The 24425-nt window shown below is 45.1% G+C and overlaps 2 protein-coding genes across 4 annotated transcripts in view; one reads left to right on the forward strand and one right to left on the reverse strand.

Annotated features, from left to right (window-relative positions):
* LOC114555458 (gelsolin) overlaps positions 1–6910 on the reverse strand; it is a 38357-nt gene extending 31447 nt beyond the window's left edge. Inside the window, exons 1-2 of the mRNA XM_028577853.1 lie at positions 6849–6910; positions 2253–2453 (exon numbers count right to left, since the gene is read on the reverse strand). Of these exons, the coding sequence (XP_028433654.1) occupies positions 2253–2445 (193 nt within the window). The 5' untranslated portion in view covers positions 2446–2453; positions 6849–6910. The remainder of the gene's footprint in view (positions 1–2252; positions 2454–6848) is intronic.
* Positions 6911–10226: 3316 nt separating this feature from the next.
* The window catches only part of LOC114555594 (protein FAM160B2), a 28025-nt gene continuing 13826 nt past the window's right edge, over positions 10227–24425 (forward strand). For 2 of the 3 annotated variants that reach the window (XM_028578102.1, XM_028578103.1), the window contains exons 1-8: positions 10227–10426; positions 11011–11088; positions 12337–12422; positions 19661–19747; positions 19830–19934; positions 20171–20290; positions 20374–20535; positions 23347–23546. In XM_028578102.1, the coding sequence (XP_028433903.1) occupies positions 12387–12422; positions 19661–19747; positions 19830–19934; positions 20171–20290; positions 20374–20535; positions 23347–23546 (710 nt within the window). In that variant the 5' untranslated portion in view covers positions 10227–10426; positions 11011–11088; positions 12337–12386. The remainder of the gene's footprint in view (positions 10427–11010; positions 11089–12336; positions 12423–19660; positions 19748–19829; positions 19935–20170; positions 20291–20373; positions 20536–23346; positions 23547–24425) is intronic. The other variant, XM_028578105.1, reaches the window with a different exon arrangement.

Genomic DNA, 24425 nt, shown 5'->3' on the forward strand with positions numbered 1-24425 from the left:
CCATTTCAGTACAGTGAACTCATGTTGATGTTCAAGAGACCAATCTGAAATGATTCAAGCTTTGTGACATGGTGTATTATCCTGCTGGAAGTAGCCATCAGAGGATGGGTACATGGTGGTCATAAAGGGATGGACATGGTCAGAAACAAGGCTCAGGTAGGCTGTGGCATTTAAACAATGCCCAATTGGTACTAAGGGGCCTAAAGTGAGCCAAGAAAACATCATCCACACCATTACACCCCCACCAACAGCCTGCCCAGTGGTAACAAGGCATGATGGATCCATGTTCTCATTCTGTTTACGCCAAATTCTGACTCTACCATCTGAATGTCTCAGCAGAAATCAAGACTTTTGGTGAGCTTGTGTAAATTGTAGCCTCATGTTCCTATTGTTAGTGGAGATGAGTGGTACCAGGTGGGGTCTTCTGCTGGTGTAGCCTCATGTTCCTATTGTTAGAGGAGATGAGTGGTACCTGGTGGGGTCTTCTGCTGGTGTAGCCTCATGTTCCTATTGTTAGAGGAGAGGAGTGGTACCTGGTGGGGTCTTCTGCTGGTGTAGCCTCATGTTCCTATTGTTAGTGGAGATGAGTGGTACCTGGTGGGGTCTTCTGCTGGTGTAGCCTCATGTTCCTATTGTTAGAGGAGAGGAGTGGTACCCGGTGGGGTCTTCTGCTGGTGTAGCCTCATGTTCCTATTGTTAGAGGAGAGGAGTGGTACCGGTGGGGTCTTCTGCTGGTGTAGCCTCATGTTCCTATTGTTAGAGGAGATGAGTGGTACCTGGTGGGGTCTTCTGCTGGTGTAGCCTCATGTTCCTATTGTTAGAGGAGAGGAGTGGTACCGGTGGGGTCTTCTGCTGGTGTAGCCTCATGTTCCTATTGTTAGTGGAGATGAGTGGTACCTGGTGGGGTCTTCTGCTGGTGTAGCCTCATGTTCCTATTGTTAGAGGAGAGGAGTGGTACCTGGTGGGGTCTTCTGCTGGTGTAGCCTCATGTTCCTATTGTTAGAGGAGGAGTGGTACCTGGTGGGGTCTTCTGCTGGTGTAGCCTCATGTTCCTATTGTTAGTGGAGATGAGTGGTACCTGGTGGGGTCTTCTGCTGGTGTAGCCTCATGTTCCTATTGTTAGTGGAGATGAGTGGTACCTGGTGGGGTCTTCTGCTGGTGTAGCCTCATGTTCCTATTGTTAGTGGAGATGAGTGGTACCTGGTGGGGTCTTCTGCTGGTGTAGCCTCATGTTCCTATTGTTAGAGGAGAGGAGTGGTACCTGGTGGGGTCTTCTGCTGGTGTAGCCTCATGTTCCTATTGTTAGAGGAGATGAGTGGTACCTGGTGGGGTCTTCTGCTGGTGTAGCCTCATGTTCCTATTGTTAGTGGAGATGAGTGGTACCCGGTGGGGTCTTCTGCTGGTGTAGCCTCATGTTCCTATTGTTAGTGGAGATGAGTGGTACCCGGTGGGGTCTTCTGCTGGTGTAGCCTCATGTTCCTATTGTTAGTGGAGATGAGTGGTACCAGGTGGGGTCTTCTGCTGGTGTAGCCTCATGTTCCTATTGTTAGAGGAGATGAGAGGTACCCGGTGGGGTATTCTGCTGGTGTAGCCCATCCTCCTCAAGGTTGTGCGTGTTGTGGCTTCACAAATGCCTTGCTGCAGACCTCGGTAGTAACGAGTGGTTATTTGAGTCAAAGTTGATCTTCTATCAGCTGGAATCAGTCGGCCCATTCTCCTCTGACCTCTAGCATCAACAAGGCATTTTGGCCCCCCAGGACTGCAGCATACTGGATGTTTTTCCTTTTTCAGACCATTCTTTATAAACTCTAGAAATGGTTGTGGGTGAGAATCCCAGAAACTGAGCAAACCAGCCCGTCTGGCACCAACAACCACGGCACGCTTAAAGTAGCTTAGATCACCTTTCTTTCCCGTTCTGACATTCAGTTTGGAGTTCAGGAGATTGTCTAGACCTGGACCACACCCCTAAATGCATTCAAGAAGCTGCCATGTGATATTAATAATAATATAATAATAATAATAATAATAATAATAAGAGCATTAATGAGAAATCTTACAGGTGTTCCTAATAATCTTTAACGTGAGTGTATATGTATACAGTATGTATGTAGAGTACCTAGCCAGTAGTGCAGGCATATATATATATATATATATATATATGTGTGTGTATATGTATGTAGAGTACCTAGCCAGTAGTGCAGGTGTATATATATATATATATATATATGTGTGTATATATGTATGTAGAGTACCTAGCCAGTAGTGCAGGTGGTGCTGCAGGGTTCCCCGGTGGTTCTCCGTGCTGTGGAGGACCAGGTAAGCGTCTCCGCTGTAGAAAGCTCCGTGCAGCGCGGCAGGAACAGGAACCAGATCCATGTTCTCCACCCGCCACACCTGGAGGCCCGCCCTCTGCCCCGCGCCCTCGAACTCAGCATGGAACGCCATGATGTCACCTGCAGGGGGCGGAGCCACGCAAAGCAACAGCAACACAGAGAGAAACTTTATTTAATACACAACACAGAGAGAAACTTTATTTAAAACACAACACAGAGAGAAACTTTATTTAAAACACAACACAGAGAGAAACTTTATTTAAAACACAATACAGAGAGAAACTTTATTTAATACACAACACAGAGAGAAACTTTATTTAAAACACAATACAGAGAGAAACTTTATTTAATACACAACACAGAGAGAAACTTTATTTAAAACACAATACAGAGAGAAACTTTATTTAATACACAAAAGTATTAGCCTGGTTGACCCTAACTGTGAGAGAGAGTGAGTGTGTGTGTGTGTGTGTGTGTGTGTGTGTGTGTGTGTGTGTGTGTGTGTGTGTGTGTGTGTGTGTGTGTGTGTGCTTCATTCACAGTTCATTTCAAAGGGCGCCACCAACGGACGCCACTCAAATGCCTCTGGGCACAACTGGATAGTCCTTCAACCAATCAGAGCAACGATCTGGGTGACGTAGCAGCGACAGCGACGGGTTACTGTGCTTCGGTAGCCGCCATGTTGAACGTAAACAAGAAGCTGCTGCTATCGAGCTATCGTCAAAGCCCTCCCCCACGGTTGTGATTGGTGTAGAGCCCTCCTCTACGGTTGTGATTGGTGTAGAGCCCTCCTCTACGGTTGTGATTGGTGTAGAGCCCTCCTCTACGGTTGTGATTGGTGTAGAGCCCTCCTCACGGTTGTGATTGGTGTAGAGCCCTCCTCACGGTTGTGATTGGTGTAGAGCCCTCCCCCACGGTTGTGATTGGTGTAGAGCCCTCCTCACGGTTGTGATTGGTGTAGAGCCCTCCTCACGGTTGTGATTGGTGTAGAGCCCTCCTCAATGGTTGTGATTGGTGTAGAGCCCTCCTCAGTGGTTGTGATTGGTGTAGAGCCCTCCTCAAAGGTTGTGATTGGTGTAGAGCCTCCTCAACGGTTGTGATTGGTGTAGAGCCCTCCTCAACGGTTGTGGTTGGTGTAGAGCCCTCCCTCACGGTTGTGATTGGTGTAGAGCCCTCCTCAACGGTTGTGATTGGTGTAGAGTCCTCCTCAATGGTTGTGATTGGTGTAGAGCCTCCTCAACGGTTGTGATTGGTGTAGAGCCCTCCTCAATGGTTTTGATTGGTGTAGAGCCCTCCTCAATGGTTGTGATTGGTGTAGAGCCCTCCTCAATGGTTGTGATTGGTGTAGAGTCCTCCTCAACGGTTGTGATTGGTGTAGAGCCTCCTCTATGGTTGTGATTGGTGTAGAGCCCTCCTCAACGGTTGTGATTGGTGTAGAGCCCTCCTCTACGGTTGTGATTGGTGTAGAGTCCTCCTCAACGGTTGTGATTGGTGTAGAGCCCTCCTCAACGGTTGTGATTGGTGTAGAGCCCTCCTCCCACGGTTGTGATTGGTGTAGAGCCTCCGGTTGTGATTCCTCCTCACGGTTGTGATTGGTGTAGAGCCCTCCTCAACGGTTGTGATTGGTGTAGAGCCCTCCTCACGGTTGTGATTGGTGTAGAGCCCTCCTCAACGGTTGTGATTGGTGTAGAGCCCTCCTCAACGGTTGTGATTGGTGTAGAGCCCTCCTCAACGGTTGTGATTGGTGTAGAGCCCTCCTCAACGGTTGTGATTGGTGTAGAGCCCTCCTCAACGGTTGTGATTGGTGTAGAGCCCTCCTCAATGGTTGTGATTGGTGTAGAGCCCTCCTCAATGGTTGTGATTGGTGTAGAGCCCTCCTCTACGGTTGTGATTGGTGTAGAGCCCTCCTCAATGGTTGTGATTGGTGTAAAGCCCTCCTCAATGGTTGTGATTGGTGTAGAGCCCTCCTCACGGTTGTGATTGGTGTAGAGCCCTCTTCAACAGTTGTGATTGGTGTAGAGCCCTCCTCAACGGTTGTGATTGGTGTAGAGTCCTCCTCAACGGTTGTGATTGGTGTAGAGCCCTCCTCTACGGTTGTGATTGGTGTAGAGTCCTCCTCAACAGTTGTGATTGGTGTAGAGCCCTCCTCAACAGTTGTGATTGGTGTAGAGTCCTCCTCAACAGTTGTGATTGGTGTAGAGCCCTCCTCAACAGTTGTGATTGGTGTAGAGCCCTCCTCTACGGTTGTGATTGGTGTAGAGCCCTCCTCTACGGTTGTGATTGGTGTAGAGCCCTCCACGGTTGTGATTGGTGTAGAGCCCTCCTCACGGTTGTGATTGGTGTAGAGCCCTCCTCAATGGTTGTGATTTGTGTAGAGCCCTCCTCAGTGGTTGTGATTGGTGTAGAGCCCTCCTCAAAGGTTGTGATTGGTGTAGAGCCTCCTCAACGGTTGTGATTGGTGTAGAGCCCTCCTCAACGGTTGTGGTTGGTATAGAGCCCTCCTCTACGGTTGTGATTGGTGTAGAGCCCTCCTCAACGGTTGTGATTGGTGTAGAGCCCTCCTCAATGGTTGTGATTGGTGTAAAGCCCTCCTCAATGGTTGTGATTGGTGTAGAGCCCTCCTCAATGGTTGTGATTGGTGTAGAGCCCTCCTCAATGGTTGTGATTGGTGTAAAGCCCTCCTCAACAGTTGTGATTGGTGTAGAGCCCTCCTCAACAGTTGTGATTGGTGTAGAGCCCTCCTCAACGGTTGTGATTGGTGTAAAGCCCTCCTCAATGGTTGTGATTGGTGTAGAGCCCTCCTCAACAGTTGTGATTGGTGTAGAGCCCTCCTCTACGGTTGTGATTGGTGTAGAGTCCTCCTCTACGGTTGTGATTGGTGTAAAGCCCGCCTCTACGGTTGTGATTGGTGTAGAGCCCTCCTCTACGGTTGTGATTGGTGTAGAGCCCTCCTCTACGGTTGTGATTGGTGTAGAGTCCTCCTCTACGGTTGTGATTGGTGTAAAGCCCGCCTCTACGGTTGTGATTGGTGTAGAGCCCTCCTCTACGGTTGTGATTGGTGTAGAGCCCTCTTCAACAGTTGTGATTGGTGTAGAGCCCTCCTCAATGGTTGTGATTGGTGTAAAGCCCTCCTCAATGGTTGTGATTGGTGTAGAGCCCTCCTCTATGGCTGTGATTGGTGTAGAGCCCTCCTCAGTGGTTGTGATTGGTGTAGAGCCCTCCTCAATGGTTGTGATTGGTGTAGAGCCCTCCTCAATGGTTGTGATTGGTGTAGAGCCCTCCTCAATGGTTGTGATTGGTGTAGAGCCCTCCTCAATGGTTGTGATTGGTGTAGAGCCCTCCTCAATGGTTCTGATTGGTGTAGAGCCCTCCTCAGTGGTTGTGATTGGTGTAGAGCCCTCCTCAATGGTTGTGATTGGTGTAGAGCCCTCCTCAGCGGTTGTGATTGGACTCAAAGTACCAGTATGTACATATCGGTCTATATGGTTCATTCAGTATATCCATATTTATTCTGTTTTTCTCATAACATTCTGTTAATACACTGCATATCTATATTATTCTTATTATTATAATGTCACTCCTACTACATTGCACATATGTGTACATGTTGTTCATACATTGTTCAAATTACATAGCCATATTTATTCAGCTCTTATAACAAATAATAAAATATTCATTGTCCTGCCTGTGCACCACCTGTCTATACTTGTATATCACATTGCACTTTTCTTCTCTTTTTGCACTTCTGGTTGGACGCAAACTGCATTTCATTGTCTTTGTATTTGTACACAGTGACTATAAAGTTGAATCTAATCTAAATCCCACATTGTTCTGTGTTCATGTTTCTCATCGTCTCAACACTAAACATCTCTGCTCTGTCTCACTTACTAAAAGGTAATTTCATCTTATTTAACCCTTGTGTTGTCCTCGGGTCAACTTTGATCGTTTTCAAAGTTCTTTATATCAGAAATATGTGTTTCTTTCAACCAAATTGCCCAAAAATATCATGGATGCATGATGTAAATTGTATGGAAACCATATAACAATCTTCGCAGGTACAATTAATGATTATTTTCATTGAATTTGGGGTGTTTTATTCAATTTTATAGCATTAGAATTTTTGTTTTTAAAATATATCCTGATTAAAGCTGGACATAAACCCATCAGTGATCCACTCAACATCCTCTGATCTTCCTGATTAGTCAAAAGAATTCATAATTCCTGCTTTTTTAACTAAAAAATTAAGTATAATGTCATTTAAATTAGGTTTAATAACCATGAATTTTAAAAAAGCATTGAGAAAAGATTAGTGTCAAAAAGAGTTTGTTTTCAATTTTGACCCAGAAGGACAACACAAGGGTTAAAACTGTTTAATGATCACTCAGATCAGATGAAAAGAAGAAACTAACGAGTGACAGAAGAGTTCAACTACAGACGGAGACTCAGAGAATCACTTTGTTTTCATATTTCACTAAACTAGGAACTGAAGATTCAAACACAGGAGGAGGAACTCACCGTCAGTGTCTGTTGATCAGCGGCTGCAGACTGAGTGGACACACCTGAGGTAACTCTACCTGTCCCACCCCTCCCCCTCCTCCTCCCTGACACACCTGAGGTAACTCTACCTGTCCCACCCCTCCCCTCCTCCTCCCTGACACACCTGAGGTAACTCTACCTGTCCCACCCCTCCCCCTCCTCCTCCCTGACACACCTGAGGTAACTCTACCTGTCCCACCCTTCCCCTCCTCCTCCCTGACACACCTGAGGTAACTCTACCTGTCCCACCCCTCCCCCTCCTCCTCCCTGACACACCTGAGGTAACTCTACCTGTCCCACCCTTCCCCCTCCTCCTCCCTGACACACCTGAGGTAACTCTACCTGTCCCACCCCTCCCCCTGACACACCTGAGCAAACTCTACCTGTCCAGCCCCTCCCTCCTGACACACCTGAGACACCCCTGAGACCCAGAGGAGGGAGGAGACAGGTAGGGTTACCTCTCAGGTGTGCCAGGTAAACTAGTGACTCTGCTGCACAATATATTGTTTTGTTATCGTTAAATGTAACGGTTGTTCTTTAGTGTCTGTTATATACAACTTAATGTTCAATTTGTTCAATAACAGAAAGTTAGAAATCATTAAAACTCATCAATCGGTTTGTTGAGTTTAATCAGAACTGAGAAAACTTTTCAGTCTGTTTAGTTTAAGTTATATCAAGATATTCCACAGCGTTATCACATATCTCCCTCTAATGCCGACTCTGAAACCCTTTTATCTGACACACCTGAGAGTAACAGGTAACTCTGCCCCTCCCCCACCCCCTTCAGTTACAATCATATCCCATAATACAGATAATATAATACACATAAATACTCTCATATCCTTTATAAAAGGAATTATACACATTATTAATATGTGGAGATGTTTAAATGCTGTGATGCTGAGCATCAGAGATTAGTTGCAGTGGGAAGACTTTAGCTGCGTGTATTCGGCGGAGGCTTTAGCCGTCCTTCCTCTAGAAAACATGATGATTTAAAAAAATAGTTTTGAGTCTCTTTGTGGTAGTTTTGTGTCTCTTTGTGGTAGTTTAGTGTCTCTTTGTTGTAGTTTAGTGTCTCTTTGTGGTAGTTTTGTGTCTCTTTGTGGTAGTTTTGTGTCTCTTTGTGGTAGTTTTGTGTCTCTTTGTGGTAGTTTAGTGTCTCTTTGTTGTAGTTTAGTGTCTCTTTGTGGTAGTTTAGTGTCTCTTTGTTGTAGTTTAGTGTCTCTTTATGGTAGTTTTGCGTCTCTTTGTGGTAGTTAAGTGTCTCATTGTGGTAGTTTTGAGCCTCTTTGTGGTAGTTTTGAGTCTCTTTGTGGTAGTTTTGTGTCTCTTTGTGGTAGTTAAGTGTCTCATTGTGGTAGTTTTGAGCCTCTTTGTGGTAGTTTTGAGTCTCTTTGTGGTAGTTTTGCGTCTCTTTATGGTAGTTAAGTGTCTCATTGTGGTAGTTTTGAGCCTCTTTGTGGTAGTTTTGAGTCTCTTTGTGGTAGTTTTGTGTCTCTTTGTGGTAGTTAAGTGTCTCATTGTGGTAGTTTTGAGCCTCTTTGTGGTAGTTTTGAGTCTCTTTGTGGTAGTTTTGTGTCTCTTTATGATAGTTTTGCGTCTCTTTATGGTAGTTTTGCGTCTCTTTATGGTAGTTTTGCGTCTCTTTATGGTAGTTTGGTGTCTCTTTGTGGTAGTTTGGTGTCTCTTTATGGTAGTTTTGTGTCTCTTTATGGTAGTTTTGCGTCTCTTTATGGTGTCTCTTTGTGGTAGTTTTGTGTCTCTTTGTGGTGTCTCTTTGTGGTAGTTTTGTGTCTCTTTATGGTAGTTTTGCGTCTCTTTATGGTGTCTCTTTATGGTAGTTTGGTGTCTCTTTGTGGTAGTTTGGTGTCTCTTTATGGTAGTTTTTTGTGTCTCTTTATGGTAGTTTTCGTCTCTTTATGGTGTCTCTTTGTGGTAGTTTTGTGTCTCTTTGTGGTGTCTCTTTGTGGTAGTTTTGTGTCTCTTTATGGTAGTTTTGCGTCTCTTTATGGTGTCTCTTTATGGTAGTTTTGTGTCTCTTTGTGGTGTCTCTTTATGGTAGTTTTGTGTCTCTTTGTGGTAGTTTTGTGTCTCTTTGTGGTAGTTTTGTGTCTCTTTGTGGTGTCTCTTTGTGGTAGTTTTGTGTCTCTTTATGGTAGTTTTGCGTCTCTTTATGGTGTCTCTTTGTGGTAGTTTTGTGTCTCTTTGTGGTGTCTCTTTATGGTAGTTTTGTGTCTCTTTGTGGTGTCTCTTTATGGTAGTTTTGTGTCTCTTTATGGTGTCTCTTTATGGTAGTTTTGTGTCTCTTTGTGGTGTCTCTTTATGGTAGTTTTGTGTCTCTTTATGGTAGTTTTGTGTCTCTTTGTGGTAGTTTTGTGTCTCTTTGTGGTAGTTTTGTGTCTCTTTATGGTAGTTTTGCGTCTCTTTATGGTGTCTCTTTGTGGTAGTTTTGTGTCTCTTTGTGGTGTCTCTTTATGGTAGTTTTGTGTCTCTTTATGGTAGTTTTGCGTCTCTTTATGGTGTCTCTTTGTGGTAGTCTAGTGTCTCTTTGTGGTAGTTTTGTGTCTCTTTTCCACATACTGTATCTGTGTCTGAAACGTTGGTAAAGTTAGAGCAGATAATAAATAAATAACTCAGAAAGATTAAAGACAAAACTTACAGATAAAGAAGTGTGACTACAACCATTAGTCTATCACGATGTGTTACGCAGGTTAAGATGATAACAAAACGATATATTGTGCAGCAGAGTAGAAGTCCCAACCCGACATACACTGACTGCACATTATTTCTGACAGTGTACGACACTCCGCTGCCACAAACATGAACCTTCATATAACATATAACATACATTTCATTTATAGCTATTTCCCTCCTGGCGGTCGGCCGACATCACTCACAGACGGTGATGTTGCTCCGTCAGCCCATATTCTCACAGAGTAATAGATTACATTATATTTAGGTTTCATCATCATGGACCACATATGTTGATTCCTTCCAAATCCAATGATCCTTTACACTTCCTGTCCCACTTATTCCTATTCCCATGATTCCTTTGTTAATTATGAGAATATCCTCCATGACACACCAGAGTGTGCGTGTGTGTGTGTGTGTCTGTGTGTGTGTGCATGTGTGTGTCTGTGTGTGTGTGTTTATGTGTGTGCGTGCGTGCGTGTGTGTGTCTGTGTCTCTGTCTGTGTGTGTGTGTGCGTCTGTCTGTATGTGTGTGCGTGTGTGTGTGTGTGTCTGTGTGTGCGTGTGTGTGTGTGTCTCTGATTACTATGCTTTAATTCCTTCATCTCAGATAGAAACTCTTATTCTGAAAATATGTGCTGTAAATCCATTTGGACAGTTCTTTTATTTTGAAAAGTCTCCCGGATGTTTATGTGTCCAGTCTCCGTCTGACGCGCAGCGCTCAGCTGTTAGTTTAGTTTAGTTTAGTTGTCAACATGTCTCAGTAAACCGGTACTTTACCGGTAGTTTACCGGGTTAACGGACAGTGTGTCGCCATGGAGACGTTCAGTAAGCTGAGCAGCATGCTGCTGCACGCGCTGGAGACGGTGAGTTAGCGGCTAGTTTCTGTTAGCTTCTGTATAAAGTGACGTAAGTTACTGAAACTGACGGTGGAGGACAGACAGGTACCTGTCTGTGTCTCCGGACCGTAAGTATACCGACGGTCTGTTGTTTACTGACACACGAACAAACTCAACTACTTTAAAGTTGCCGTGACGTGGAGCTAACTGCGGCTAAAGCTAACAGCTGTTGATCTGTGAGCAGGAATGTGTTCAGACATGATGAGTCGATCACAGATCTGTCCGTGTTAGATGATCATGAAATGCATAGCAGCTACAAAGTAATAAAGACATAACATAATCTGTCCCTAAAAAATATATATATATATATATATATATATATATATATATATATATATATATATATATATATATATAATGATTCATGATGATGTCACGGGTCACTATTTAAATAATGCTGATCAACATGTTTATGACGTCACTCTTATATCCGTTTAAACATTGGAAATATGAAAATGAGACAGATGTTGAATTTGTCTGTCTTTCTCTACCTGTATGTCTGTCTGTCCCTCTGCCTGTCTGTCTGCCTGTCTAACCTGTCTGTCTCTCAGAGGAGCCGACAGTCGACCTGTTGGAGTCTTTCGTCGATCATTGGAAAGCAGTAACCGGTTATTACATCCAGACCACAGGTGACCTATATATATATATATATATATATATATATATATATATATATATATATATATGTATGTATATATATATATATATATATGTATGTGTGTATATATATATATATATATATATATATATATATATATATATATATATATATAACCTGATTAATCTCATCAGCCAATCACATTCAGCCACTGACACTGTGTGTGTGTGTGTGTGTGTGTGTGTGTGGTGTGTGTGTGTGTGTGTGTGTGTGTGGTGGTGTGTGTGTGTGTGTGTGTGGTGGTGTGTGTGTGTGTGTGTGTGTGTGTGTGTGTGTGTGTGTGTGTGTGTGTGTGTGTGTGTGTGTGTGTGTGTGTGTGTGTGTGTGTGTGTGTGTGTGTGTGGTGTGTGTGTGTGTGTGTGTGTGTGTGTGTGTGTGTGTGTGTGTGTGTGTGTGTGTGTGTGTGTGTGTGTGTGTGTGTGTGTGTGTGTGTGTGTGTGTGTGTGTGTGTGTGTGTGTGTGTGTGTGTGTGTGTGTGTGTGTGTGTGTGTGTGTGTGTGTGTGTGTGTGTGGTGTGTGTGTGTGTGTGTGTGTGTGTGTGTGTGTGTGTGGTGTGGTGTGTGTGTGTGTGTGGTGTGTGTGTGTGTGTGTGTGTGTGGTGGTGTGTGTGTGTGGTGTGTGGTGGTGTGTGTGTGTGGTGTGGTGGTGTGGTGTGGTGGTGTGTGGTGGTGTGTGTGTGGTGTGTGTGTGTGTGTGTGTGGTGGTGTGTGTGTGTGTGTGTGTGTGTGTGTGTGTGTGTGTGTGTGTGTGTGTGTGTGTGTGTGTGTGTGTGTGTGTGTGTGGTGTGTGTGTGTGTGTGTGTGTGTGTGTGTGTGTGGTGTGTGTGTGTGTGTGTGTGGTGTGTGGTGGTGTGTGTGTGTGTGGTGTGTGTGTGTGTGTGTGTGGTGGTGTGGTGTGTGTGTGGTGTGTGTGTGTGGTGGTGTGTGTGTGTGTGTGTGTGTGTGTGTGTGGTGTGTGTGTGTGTGTGTGTGTGTGGTGTGTGTGTGTGTGTGTGTGTGTGTGTGTGTGTGTGTGTGTGTGTGTGGTGTGTGTGTGTGTGTGTGTGTGTGTGTGTGTGTGTGTGTGTGTGTGTGTGTGTGTGTGTGTGTGTGTGTGTGTGTGTGTGTGTGTGTGTGTGTGTGTGTGTGTGTGTGTGTGTGTGTGTGTGTGTGGTGTGTGTGTGTGTGTGTGTGTGTGTGTGTGTGGTGGTGTGTGTGTGTGTGTGTGTGTGTGTGTGTAGATGACAGTCGTCCTGTCAGACAGACAGAGATCCCGTGGCGTCTCAGACAGATGTTGGACATCCTGGTGTACGAGGAGAAGCAGCAGGTAACTTCATACACAGTATAAATAGTAAACTATATATATATAAATATATATATTAGTGGTGCACGATATATCGGCTGCAGATATAATATCGGCCGATATGGTCATTTTTTTACACATCGGTATCGTTCCGATGTCAAAATAGAGCCGATGTGAATCATTCCTGTGTATTTGACGTGTGTAGGCTTAGATGTGAGTGTGAGAATGTAGATTTAAATCTGACCTGTGGAGGGCAGTAATACGCTTAACAGCGTCTATACTGCTGGAATCAGAAGAAGAAGAAGAAGAAGAAGAAGAAGAAAAAGTGTGGGCGGGGATGTTGGTTTTTGCAGACAGAATTTGCGGCGAAGTGGGACACTGGAAACTGTAGTAGACCACCGGCTCTCGGTGGGCGGGGGAGAGACGAATGTTCGGACATAAGAGGTTGCTGTTCGGTTCCTGCGGCCCGACGTACAGCTTAGTTTGACCAGCGGGCAGCAGCGCCGGCCGGAGTGGGCAGCAGCCGCCATCCTGGGGGGACATTCTCAGCGGGGAAACACAAACGGGGGCTGGAGTATAGCTAACCTAGCTAGGTGGAAAGCTAACGCTAGCCAGCCACCTGTTCCATCCATCCTGGTTGCAAGTGTCTCCATTAGACAACAAACTGGAGCACATCCAACTTAAACCAAACTCCCATCGCGACTTCAGAGACTGCTGTGTTGTTCTTGTTGTGGAAACATGTCGCCGGGTAAGAGTGGAGATGGGCTTTGTTAACACGGACTTGTGCAGAAATTAGCTGCTTGTATCCAACTAAATGCTAACTGCTGGGGAAGTTTGTGACTAGTAAATGCCGAACGTTCTACATTTCACGCAAATTTACAACTGTGTTTATAATCGGCTACATGTAGCTATTGCACACACACGTAAAGTTCAGCTAATGCATACTAGCATTAGCGCTTGGTTGGCTGTAAACACCTGTTTCGTATGTCGTTTTTATATCTTTTAAATGTGTAACCATTACAGCCACGGTGAAATGTTGTTTGGTGTATATGGTTGAAATGACAATAAAACACATTTGGGTTGAGTTGAATGCTGCCTCACTGTCGGTCTGTAGGTGGGCGTGGCTCGGGAGTAGAGTCTAAGCAGCGAAGCAAGTGCATTCTGGGGTTTGGTGTCTTTCATCCATATGAGCCAAAAACACATTTTCTGGCTTATCTCGGCCTAGAAGGCCCCAATTTCTATAATTTCAGGGTTAGGCCTAACCCTAAAGTACTTGGCAGTTACTGTACTTCCAGTTCAGAAGACTGTAAAAGCCAGTGTCTGTTCAGTCCAGTTGGTTCTGGCTCCATTTTCACATTTCACCTCTTTCAATACTTTTGGCTTTGGCCATTTAAGGACTACTATACTGTACTTTAAAGTTTTGAACTGTTGTACAATGTTCACAGAATACAGTGACTTGGTCTCAAGTGAGTTAGATGTTTATTGTGAATACTCAGGGTTGGCTTATTCATAGTGTGAATTCAGGACACACTTGTATCCTTTTAAAAATGTATTTTTATATAAATATTTAGATTTTCTTCTGAAAATCTGATGACAGTCATATTTTGCACACAGGTAAAGGTGCCCAATATCAGTGATTTCTGAAAATAAATCACAAAAAAAAAAAAATGCCTTTTGGAAAATAGTTCCTTATTTGATTATCATAAAAAATGTGTTCTATACAGAGATATCGACATCGGTAAATATCGGTATCGGCCGTAACAGCAATATTAATATCGGTTATCGGTATCGGCCACAATTTTCACATCGGTGCATCACTAATATATATTATATAATAACTAGGGATGTCCAGCTCCAGATCAGATTGGCATGTTTTAACTGATCAGGGATCTGCCTTCGCCCTGTTATCCTCTCTCTGACCATGTACATCAGCTGGTGATCGCTGCCTTTTACCACACACGCCCCGCGCCACAAACGCACCGCCAGACAACCTTTCAAACCAGCGCTGCCAATCCCCAGTGTCTGTTCAGAGTCTCTCTAGGCTTTCAGCCAGTGGCAACGGGTCTTCTTAGTCTTCCATTGTTTACAGAACCGGATTAGTCCAGTTCTCCACACTTCTTCACCACACTTACAGGCCGTGATTCTTCTCTGGAGCCCAGTCGGAGTTACACACAGTAATACAATTCAAAGATTGACTATTAAAGGTGCTCTATGAGCAAGCTCGCCCCCCATGTTTCTGTAACTGTCGTTACTAACCACCACTCTAAAGGCCGTTTTATGGTTCTGCGTATAATCGCCGTAGCCTGATGTCACCGCTCGGCTGTGGCGTGGTAGCGTTGCATCCCCCCCCCCCACACACACACACACACACACACACACACACTCATTTCCTGGTTCTGAACAACATGGAGACATCAAGGAGAGAGTTAACCCTTCCTGCTCCAGATTACACACCGTGGGCAGAAAGAACAGGGGAGACACACACACACACACACACACACACACACACACACACACACACACGCACACGCACACGCACACACACACACACACACACACACACACACACACACACACACACGCACACACATGGGGGTGGCTGTGGCTCAGTGGTAGAGCGGTTGAAGTGTCCTTGGGCAAGACACTGAACCCTGAGTTGCCCCTGATGCTTCTCCATCAGAGTGTAAATGTGTGTGAGTGTGTATCTGATGAGCAACTGGCACCTTGTACAGCAGCCTCGGCCACAGTGTGTGAATCTGTGTGAATGGTTCCTAAAGAGCTTTGCGGTTAAGACTAGAAAAGCGCTGTATAAAAACAGTCCATTTACATTTACACACACAGACACAAACACACACAAAGACACACTCACTCACACACACACACACACAAAGACACACTCACTCACACACACACCGGCTCGACGCACACACCAGCGCACAAATATAAACATCAGGCCACTTACTACGGCGAAAGCTCTGCTAGGAACCTCCACAGACCATAAAACAGGCTTTACTGACCACTGTCACTAAGCCCCACCCCCTCCACCAAACATCTTGTCTCTGATTGGTTGGAACGTGGTTTGTTGTATTTTGGTGCACAGCCTGTGCCCCTAGTGTTTGTTTGACATTAATGACCCCTGTGTTGTCTCCTGAGACCGGGCTGTTTCACGGTGTGTTCAGGCGGCAGGCAACTAGCAGATCAAGGAGAGATGCCTACCATTTAAGACTAAAATGAAATTGCGCTGAAACCGTGCAGGAACTCATAGTGCACCTTTAATATTAGTGGAACCATGCAGGAACTCATAGTGCACCTTTAATATTAGTGGAACCATGCAGGAACTCATAGTGCACCTTTAATATTAGTGGAACCATGCAGGAACTCATAGTGCACCTTTAATATTAGTGGAACCATGCAGGAACTCATAGTGCACCTTTAATATTAGTGGAACCATGCAGGAACTCATACTGCACCTTTAAGCTAACCTAAGTTTAGTTTTCGTTGTGGAGCGGGGGACTGTTTATCTTTTAGTTTGGGGGTCTGCTGGAATCCTAAAGAGATCTGGACTACTTCTTAGGGCTGGGCGATATAGCTGAAAACTGTATCGCGATATAAGTGTTTCATATCGGTCTATATCGATAATTATTGATATTTTTTATGACCTATTTAAAATAAGGACCAGGATAAAAATATTTTATATTTTAAAAATATAAACATTTTTATTTTAAACTTAACCTTCCTCTGATTATAATCCCCTCAGTTATAAAAGCAGAAATGTCAACACAACCATGGAAAACACTCAAATAATTAAAATATAAACATAGATCTAAAATCACAATGAACACTTAACAATTATCTCTTAACATTAAGGTGCAAACTTAAATAATAAGTAAGAAATGCTTCATAAAGTGTAATAAAATAGTGCAAAATGTTAAATATAAGAAACCTGAGAAAAACTATTTTTTGCAGGTTTAGTTCTAGGTTGGTAACCTGGACAGTGCTCAGCAGGTCTGCCTCCGTTATTTCTTTGTAGTGTTTAGTAAGGCGCTGATGCAGAGTACCTCTCCATGGTGGTCTGCTGCTTGTAGTGTTTAGTAAGGTGCTGATGCAGAGTACCTCTCCATGGTGGTCTGCTGCTTGTAGTGTTTAGTAAGGCGCTGATGCAGAGTACCTCTCCATGGTGGTCTGCTGCTTGTAGTGTTTAGTAAGGCGCTGATGCAGAGTACCTCTCCATGGTGGTCTGCTGCTTGTAGTGTTTAGTAAGGCGCTGATGCAGAGTACCTCTCCATGGAGGTCTGCTGCTTGTAGTGTTTAGTAAGGCGCTGATGCAGAGTACCTCTCCATGGTGGTCTGCTGCTTGTAGTGTTTAGTAAGGTGCTGATGCAGAGTACCTCTCCATGGTGGTCTGCTGCTTGTAGTGTTTAGTAAGGCGCTGATGCAGAGTACCTCTCCATGGTGGTCTGCTGCTTGTAGTGTTTAGTAAGGTGCTGATGCAGAGTACCTCTCCATGGTGGTCTGCTGCTTGTAGTGTTTAGTAAGGTGCTGATGCAGAGTACCTCTCCATGGTGGTCTGCTGCTTGTAGTGTTTAGTAAGGTGCTGATGCAGAGTACCTCTCCATGGTGGTCTGGTGCTTGTAGTGTTTAGTAAGGCGCTGATGCAGAGTACTTCTCCATGGTGGTCTGCTGCTTGTAGTGTTTAGTAAGGCGCTGATGCAGAGTACCTCTCCATGGTGGTCTGCTGCTTGTAGTGTTTAGTAAGGCGCTGATGCAGAGTACCTCTCCATGGTGGTCTGCTGCTTGTAGTGTTTAGTATGGGCGCTGATGCAGAGTACCTCTCCATGGTGGTCTGCTGCTTGTAGTGTTTAGTAAGGCGCTGATGCAGAGTACCTCTCCATGGTGGTCTGCTGCTTGTAGTGTTTAGTAAGGTGCTGATGCAGAGTACCTCTCCATGGTGGTCTGCTGCTTGTAGTGTTTAGTAAGGTGCTGATGCAGAGTACCTCTCCATGGTGGTCTGGTGCTTGTAGTGTTTAGTAAGGTGCTGATGCAGAGTACTTCTCCATGGTGGTCTGGTGCTTGTAGTGTTTAGTAAGGCGCTGATGCAGAGTACCTCTCCATGGTGGTCTGCTGCTTGTAGTGTTTAGTAAGGCGCTGATGCAGAGTACCTCTCCATGGTGGTCTGCTGCTTATAGTGTTTAGTAAGGCGCTGATGCAGAGTACCTCTCCATGGTGGTCTGCTGCTTGTAGTGTTTAGTAAGGCGCTGATGCAGAGTACCTCTCCATGGTGGTCTGCTGCTTGTAGTGTTTAGTAAGGCGCTGATGCAGAGTACCTCTCCATGGTGGTCTGCTGCTTGTAGTGTTTAGTAAGGCGCTGATGCAGAGTACCTCTCCATGGTGGTCTGCTGCTTGTAGTGTTTAGTAAGGCGCTGATGCAGAGTACCTCTCCATGGTGGTCTGCTGCTTGTAGTGTTTAGTAAGGTGCTGATGCAGAGTACCTCTCCATGGTGGTCTGCTGCTTGTAGTGTTTAGTAAGGTGCTGATGCAGAGTACCTCTCCATGGTGGTCTGCTGCTTGTAGTGTTTAGTAAGGCGCTGATGCAGAGTACCTCTCCATGGTGGTCTGCTGCTTATAGTGTTTAGTAAGGTGCTGATGCAGAGTACCTCTCCATGGTGGTCTGCTGCTTGTAGTGTTTAGTAAGGTGCTGATGCAGAGTACCTCTCCATGGTGGTCTGCTGCTTGTAGTGTTTAGTAAGGTGCTGATGCAGAGTACCTCTCCATGGTGGTCTGGTGCTTGTAGTGTTTAGTAAGGCGCTGATGCAGAGTACCTCTCCATGGTGGTCTGCTGCTTGTAGTGTTTAGTAAGGCGCTGATGCAGAGTACCTCTCCATGGTGGTCTGCTGCTTGTAGTGTTTAGTAAGGTGCTGATGCAGAGTACCTCTCCATGGTGGTCTGCTGCTTGTAGTGTTTAGTAAGGTGCTGATGCAGAGTACCTCTCCATGGTGGTCTGCTGCTTGTAGTGTTTAGTAAGGTGCTGATGCAGAGTACCTCTCCATGGTGGTCTGCTGCTTGTAGTGTTTAGTAAGGTGCTGATGCAGAGTACCTCTCCATGGTGGTCTGCTGCTTGTAGTGTTTAGTAAGGCGCTGATGCAGAGTACCTCTCCATGGTGGTCTGCTGCTTGTAGTGTTTAGTAAGGCGCTGATGCAGAGTACCTCTCCATGGTGGTCTGGTGCTTGTAGTGTTTAGTAAGGCGCTGATGCAGAGTACCTCTCCATGGTGGTCTGCTGCTTGTAGTGTTTAGTAAGGCGCTGATGCAGAGTACCTCTCCATGGTGGTCTGCTGCTTGTAGTGTTTAGTAAGGTGCTGATGCAGAGTACCTCTCCATGGTGGTCTGCTGCTTGTAGTGTTTAGTAAGGCGCTGATGCAGAGTACCTCTCCATGGTGGTCTGCTGCTTGTAGTGTTTAGTAAGGCGCTGATGCAGAGTACCTCTCCATGGTGGTCTGCTGCTTGTAGTGTTTAGTAAGGCGCTGATGCAGAGTACCTCTCAATGGTGGTCTGCTGCTTGTGCCGTGTTGCAGCTGCAGATGTTGTTGGATGTTGATGGCGAATACGGCTGTGCTCCAAAGTGTGAGCGCGGCTAAAGTGGTAAAACAAGTTTATGGTGTTACCAGTTTATGGTATTACCAGTTTATGGTATTACCAGTTTATGGTAGTACCAGTTTATGGTATTACCAGTTTATGGTAGTACCAGTTTATGGTATTACCAGTGTTGGTCTGACAACATTGGTCTGTCTACTGTCAGACTTATAAAATCCCCAAAACTGCGATACTGACTTTTCCTGTTTTATCAACGATTTCCTCGCACGCTGCGGCACTCACTTTCCACTCCAGGCCGGCTCTGTTATTGAAGAACACGAGACAGCGATGTGGCGCAACCAAACATGATACTGTTACATGATTGGCTGTTAGAGTGTCACTCCCTACGTTGCTAGGTTACCAGAGAGCGAGTGCCTTTGTTCATGCAACCAAATTTGCTTCACAACCTCTGGTTTCTTCTGATGAAGAAAAACAAGTTATCGAACATTTTATCGACCGCATTTTCTATTGATATTGATTACGTGTCTATCGCGATACATATCGTTATCGTTTTTATCGTATTTCCACAGTGACAGTAGTCTTTAATTCCAGTCCTAATGTAATGAATAGTGTAATGATTAATCTAATGATGGATGTATTGATGGATATGTTGTTGTTGTTGTTGTTGTTCAGCCAGCGGTGGAGGAGACCGGAGCGTGTCTGGAGTATCTGCTGCAACACAAACTGCTGGAGACGCTTTGCACTCTGGGAAAAGCTCAGGTAACAACAGACCCCTCAGTACCCCCCCTCAGTACCCCCCCCAGCATGGTTCCCTCTCATGTTTACATCTCTCCCCCCTCAGTACCCCCCAGGAATGGTGCAGCAGGTGCTTCTCTTCTTCTCTAAGTTCCTGTCTCAGATGCAGAAGCCTCTGCTGCAGCTCGTCAGCGTCTACAAACCTGTTCAGGTAGAAAACACCTCACCTGTTAGTTTAAATTACTTCAGACAGACAGACAGGCACAGAGAGACAGAAAGAGAGCGACAGAGAAACAGACAGACAGAAATGAAAACGGGTTCTTGGTGGAGGTACATATAAATGATGAAGGAGATTGAAAGCATCTCTGGATTTATCTAACATTTATCTAATATTGTGCAACGTTTTGATGATGTCACTATCTTACACCATCTCTGCTCTGCCTCCAGAAGCTGATTCGTCTCTGTGCACTTCCTGGTTCCCTCACAGAGAAGGAAGAAGCTCAATTCTTATTGGCCGTCTGCTCCAGAGTGAAACAGGATCCACACGTGCTCAGATACGTCTTAGAGGTAACCGGCGGCTTCACTGACAGGAAGTGAGTGTTTCTGTCACTTCTATCGACCTTCATCCACCACTCTCTTTATGCTTTCAGTTTGTGGACCAACCAGCAGCCAGGACACCAGCCTCTGACCAATCACAGCCCTGCACACAGGCCTCCAATCACAGCACAGAGTCACAGGATTCATCTCCCTGCAGCCCAGTCCAATCAGAGAGGGGCCTGCTATCGGTTCTGATGCAGCTCACCAACAGTCAGGTCAGTTAAATGGTTCACTTCAGCTACGGACCGGTCCATTTACAGTCACTATGACTACGGACCGGTCCATTTACAGTCACTATGACTACAGACCGGTCCATTTACAGCCACTACGACTACGGACCGGTCCATTTACAGCCACTACGACTACGGACCGGTCCATTTACAGTCACTACGAGTACGGACCGGTCCATTTACAGCCACAACGACTACGGACCGGTCCATTTACAGTCACTACGACTACAGACCGGTCCATTTACAGTCACTACGACTACGGACCGGTCCATTTACAGTCACTACGGCTACGGACCGGTCCATTTACAGTCACTACGGCTACGGACTGGTCCATTTACAGTCACTACGGACCGGTTCATTTACAGCCACTACGACTACGGACTGGTCCATTTACAGTCACTATGACTACGGACCGGTCCATTTACAGCCACTACGACTACGGACTGGTCCATTTACAGTCACTACGGACCGGTCCATTTACAGCCACTATGACTACAGACCAGTCCATTTACAGCCACTATGACTACAGACCGGTCCATTTACAGTCACTATGACTACGGACTGGTCCATTTACAGCCACTACGACTACGGACTGGTCCATTTACAGTCACTATGACTACAGACCGGTCCATTTACAGTCACTATGACTACAGACCGGTCCATTTACAGCCACTATGACTACGGACTGGTCCATTTACAGTCACTATGACTACGGACTGGTCCATTTACAGCCACTATGACTACGGACTGGTCCATTTACAGTCACTATGACTACGGACCGGTCCATTTACAGTCACTATGACTACAGACCGGTCCATTTACAGCCACTACGACTACGGACCGGTCCATTTACAGTCACTACGGACCGATCCATTTACAGCCACTATGACTACGGACTGGTCCATTTACGGTCACTACGGACCGGTCCATTTACAGTCACTACGGACCGGTCCATTTACAGTCACTATGACTACGGACCGGACCATTTACAGCCACTATGATTATGGACCGGTCCATTTACAGTCACTATGATTATGGACCGGTCCATTTACAGTCACTACGACTACGGACCGGTCCATTTACAGCCACTATGATTATGGACCGGTCCATTTACAGTCACTACGGACCGATCCATTTACAGCCACTATGACTACGGACTGGTCCATTTATAGTCATTATGACTACGGACCAGTCCATTTACAGCCACTATGATTATGGACCGGTCCATTTACAGTCACTATGATTATGGACCGGTCCATTTACAGTCACTACGACTACGGACCGGTCCATTTACAGTCACTACGGACCGGTCCATTTACAGTCACTATGACTACGGACTGGTCCATTTACGGTCACTACGGACCGGTCCATTTACAGTCACTACGGACCGGTCCATTTACATTCACTACGACTACGGACCGGTCCATTTACAGTCACTACGGACCGGTCCATTTACAGTCACTATGACTACGGACCGGACCATTTACAGCCACTATGATTATGGACCGGTCCATTTACAGTCACTACAACTACGGACCGGTCCATTTATAGTCATTACGACCACGGACCGGTCCATTTATAGTCATTACGACTACGGACCGGTCCATTTACAGCCACTATGATTATGGACCGGTCCATTTACAGCCACTATGATTATGGACCGGTCCATTTACAGTCACTATGATTATGGACCGGTCCATTTACAGCCACTATGATTATGGACCGGTCCATTTACAGCCACTACGACTACGGACCGGTCCATTTATAGTCATTACGACTACGGACCGGTCCATTTACAGTCACGAGAAGGGCGTGAGAAAGCAAGGCCGTGTGCAAACTTGGAGAAATGTCCAAAAGACGTGGTAACGACAGTGAAGGCCTCGACTCCAAAAGAAAGAAGAACTTTAGTAATTCTGAAGTGGAGGTTCTACTGCAAGAAGTTAATGAAAAACGAGACATTAGGTAGCATCGGCGGTGGATAAGCAGCAAATACAACCGATGGAAATACTCATGGAGTGAACGCTGTATCCTGAGAAGTAGAAAATAAATGGTTTCATCTGCAATCTGAGGGAAGAAAATCATTTCAAAACATAGAAGATACTCTCGGCGTATAAATAGCGTATTATAACTTATTATTGGATGGCAGGATTCCCCGCTAATATAATTGATGTGAATTGAAGGCAAAGCAAGGCAGGTTTATTTATATATGCCTCGTACAATTCATACACACTGGCAATTTAAAGTGCTTTACAAATGAGCAGTAGTGTGTATTTATTAAAACACAAATGTATAATTATGTGTAAAATAATGAAAATAATTAGTTACAAAATGTTAAATTACAACGGACGAGTATCGCCAACTGTTTTGTGCAAACATGTCAGCTCTCAAGTGTGCGTAGATTCTGTTCTTACCTGAGAACAAATCCCAAATAAGAAAACTTTGGTGAGTGCCAGAATCTTCGTTAAAAAAAACTGCGTAAGTGGGTTTAAGAACACATTTGTTCTTAAGAACGTTTTGGTGAATGATGCCCAATTCCTCTGTTTAAAAGTAAAAGTCTAATACTGTCCTGAGACCTTTAGCTCATCTGAACGTGAGTAATGAGTAAGGGGGCCAGTTGGTTCATTGCTGATTCGTCTCCTCGTGTTAAATCATCGCCTGAATGAATAACTTTCTCTGATTAAGAGATCCACATGGACACTTCTCAGCCCCTCTACAGTCCCAGCAGGCTGCGTTGCTTGTTAAGTGATGTACTGTAGTGATGTGTGACCACGGTTCTGGATACCTGTGTATCCTCAGAGGCGAGCGGTGTGTCTGACGGCCCACGAGTGTCTCCTGCTGCTGGCTTCTCTTCAGTCAGACTCTTCAGGGGAGTTTCTGTCTCATCACACCCAGCTAGGAGAGCTGCTGGCTGGGAGGCTGCTGCAGCTTTACTCCCTGCTGCCTCTGGAGGGGCTCGATCCTGCAGAGCTGCAGAACTGGACACGCACACCCTGGAGGTACACACACACACACACACACACACACACACACACACACACACACACACACACACACACACACACACACACACACACACTGAAAACAGACCAGGGGTGGTTCACAAAATCCACAGTTTGGTTCTAATTAGGGCTGGGTATCGTTCAGAATCTTTCAGCCAATTTCAATACCTCAGTTTCTATACCGATTCCTAACGATACCTTATGTTTTAAAATCCATTTCAACATCAACAAAAATACATTAAACACAAAGCTTTTATTTTCCACCTTAATTGTGAATCAAAACATTTATCAAAATTAAAAGATTCTGGTAAAACAGCTCATAAAAGTACCTCAGCCTGTCAGTCAGTCATCAGGGCAGAGAAACTACTGCTGGGGCTGCTTGTAAGAGGAAGTGTAACGGCAACATCATTAATATCACCTCACCATTAATATCACCTCACCATTAATATCACCTCACCATTAATATCACCTCACCATTAATATCACCTCACCATTAATATCATCTCACCATTAATATCACCTCACCATTAATATCACCTCACCATTAATATCACCTCACCGTTAATATCACCTCACCATTAATATCACCTCACCATTAATATCACCTCACCATTAATATCACCTCACCATTAATATCACCTCATCATTAATATCACCTCACCATTAATATCACCTCACCATTAATATCACCTCACCATTAATATCACCTCACCATTAATATCACCTCACCATTAATATCATCTCACCATTAATATCACCTCACCATTAATATCACCTCACCATTAATATCACCTCACCATTAATATCACCTCACCATTAATATCACCTCACCATTAATATCACCTCACCATTAATATCACCTCACCATTAATATCA

Source organism: Perca flavescens, chromosome 5, assembly GCF_004354835.1.
Source record: "Perca flavescens isolate YP-PL-M2 chromosome 5, PFLA_1.0, whole genome shotgun sequence".
Taxonomy (NCBI): domain Eukaryota; kingdom Metazoa; phylum Chordata; class Actinopteri; order Perciformes; family Percidae; genus Perca; species Perca flavescens.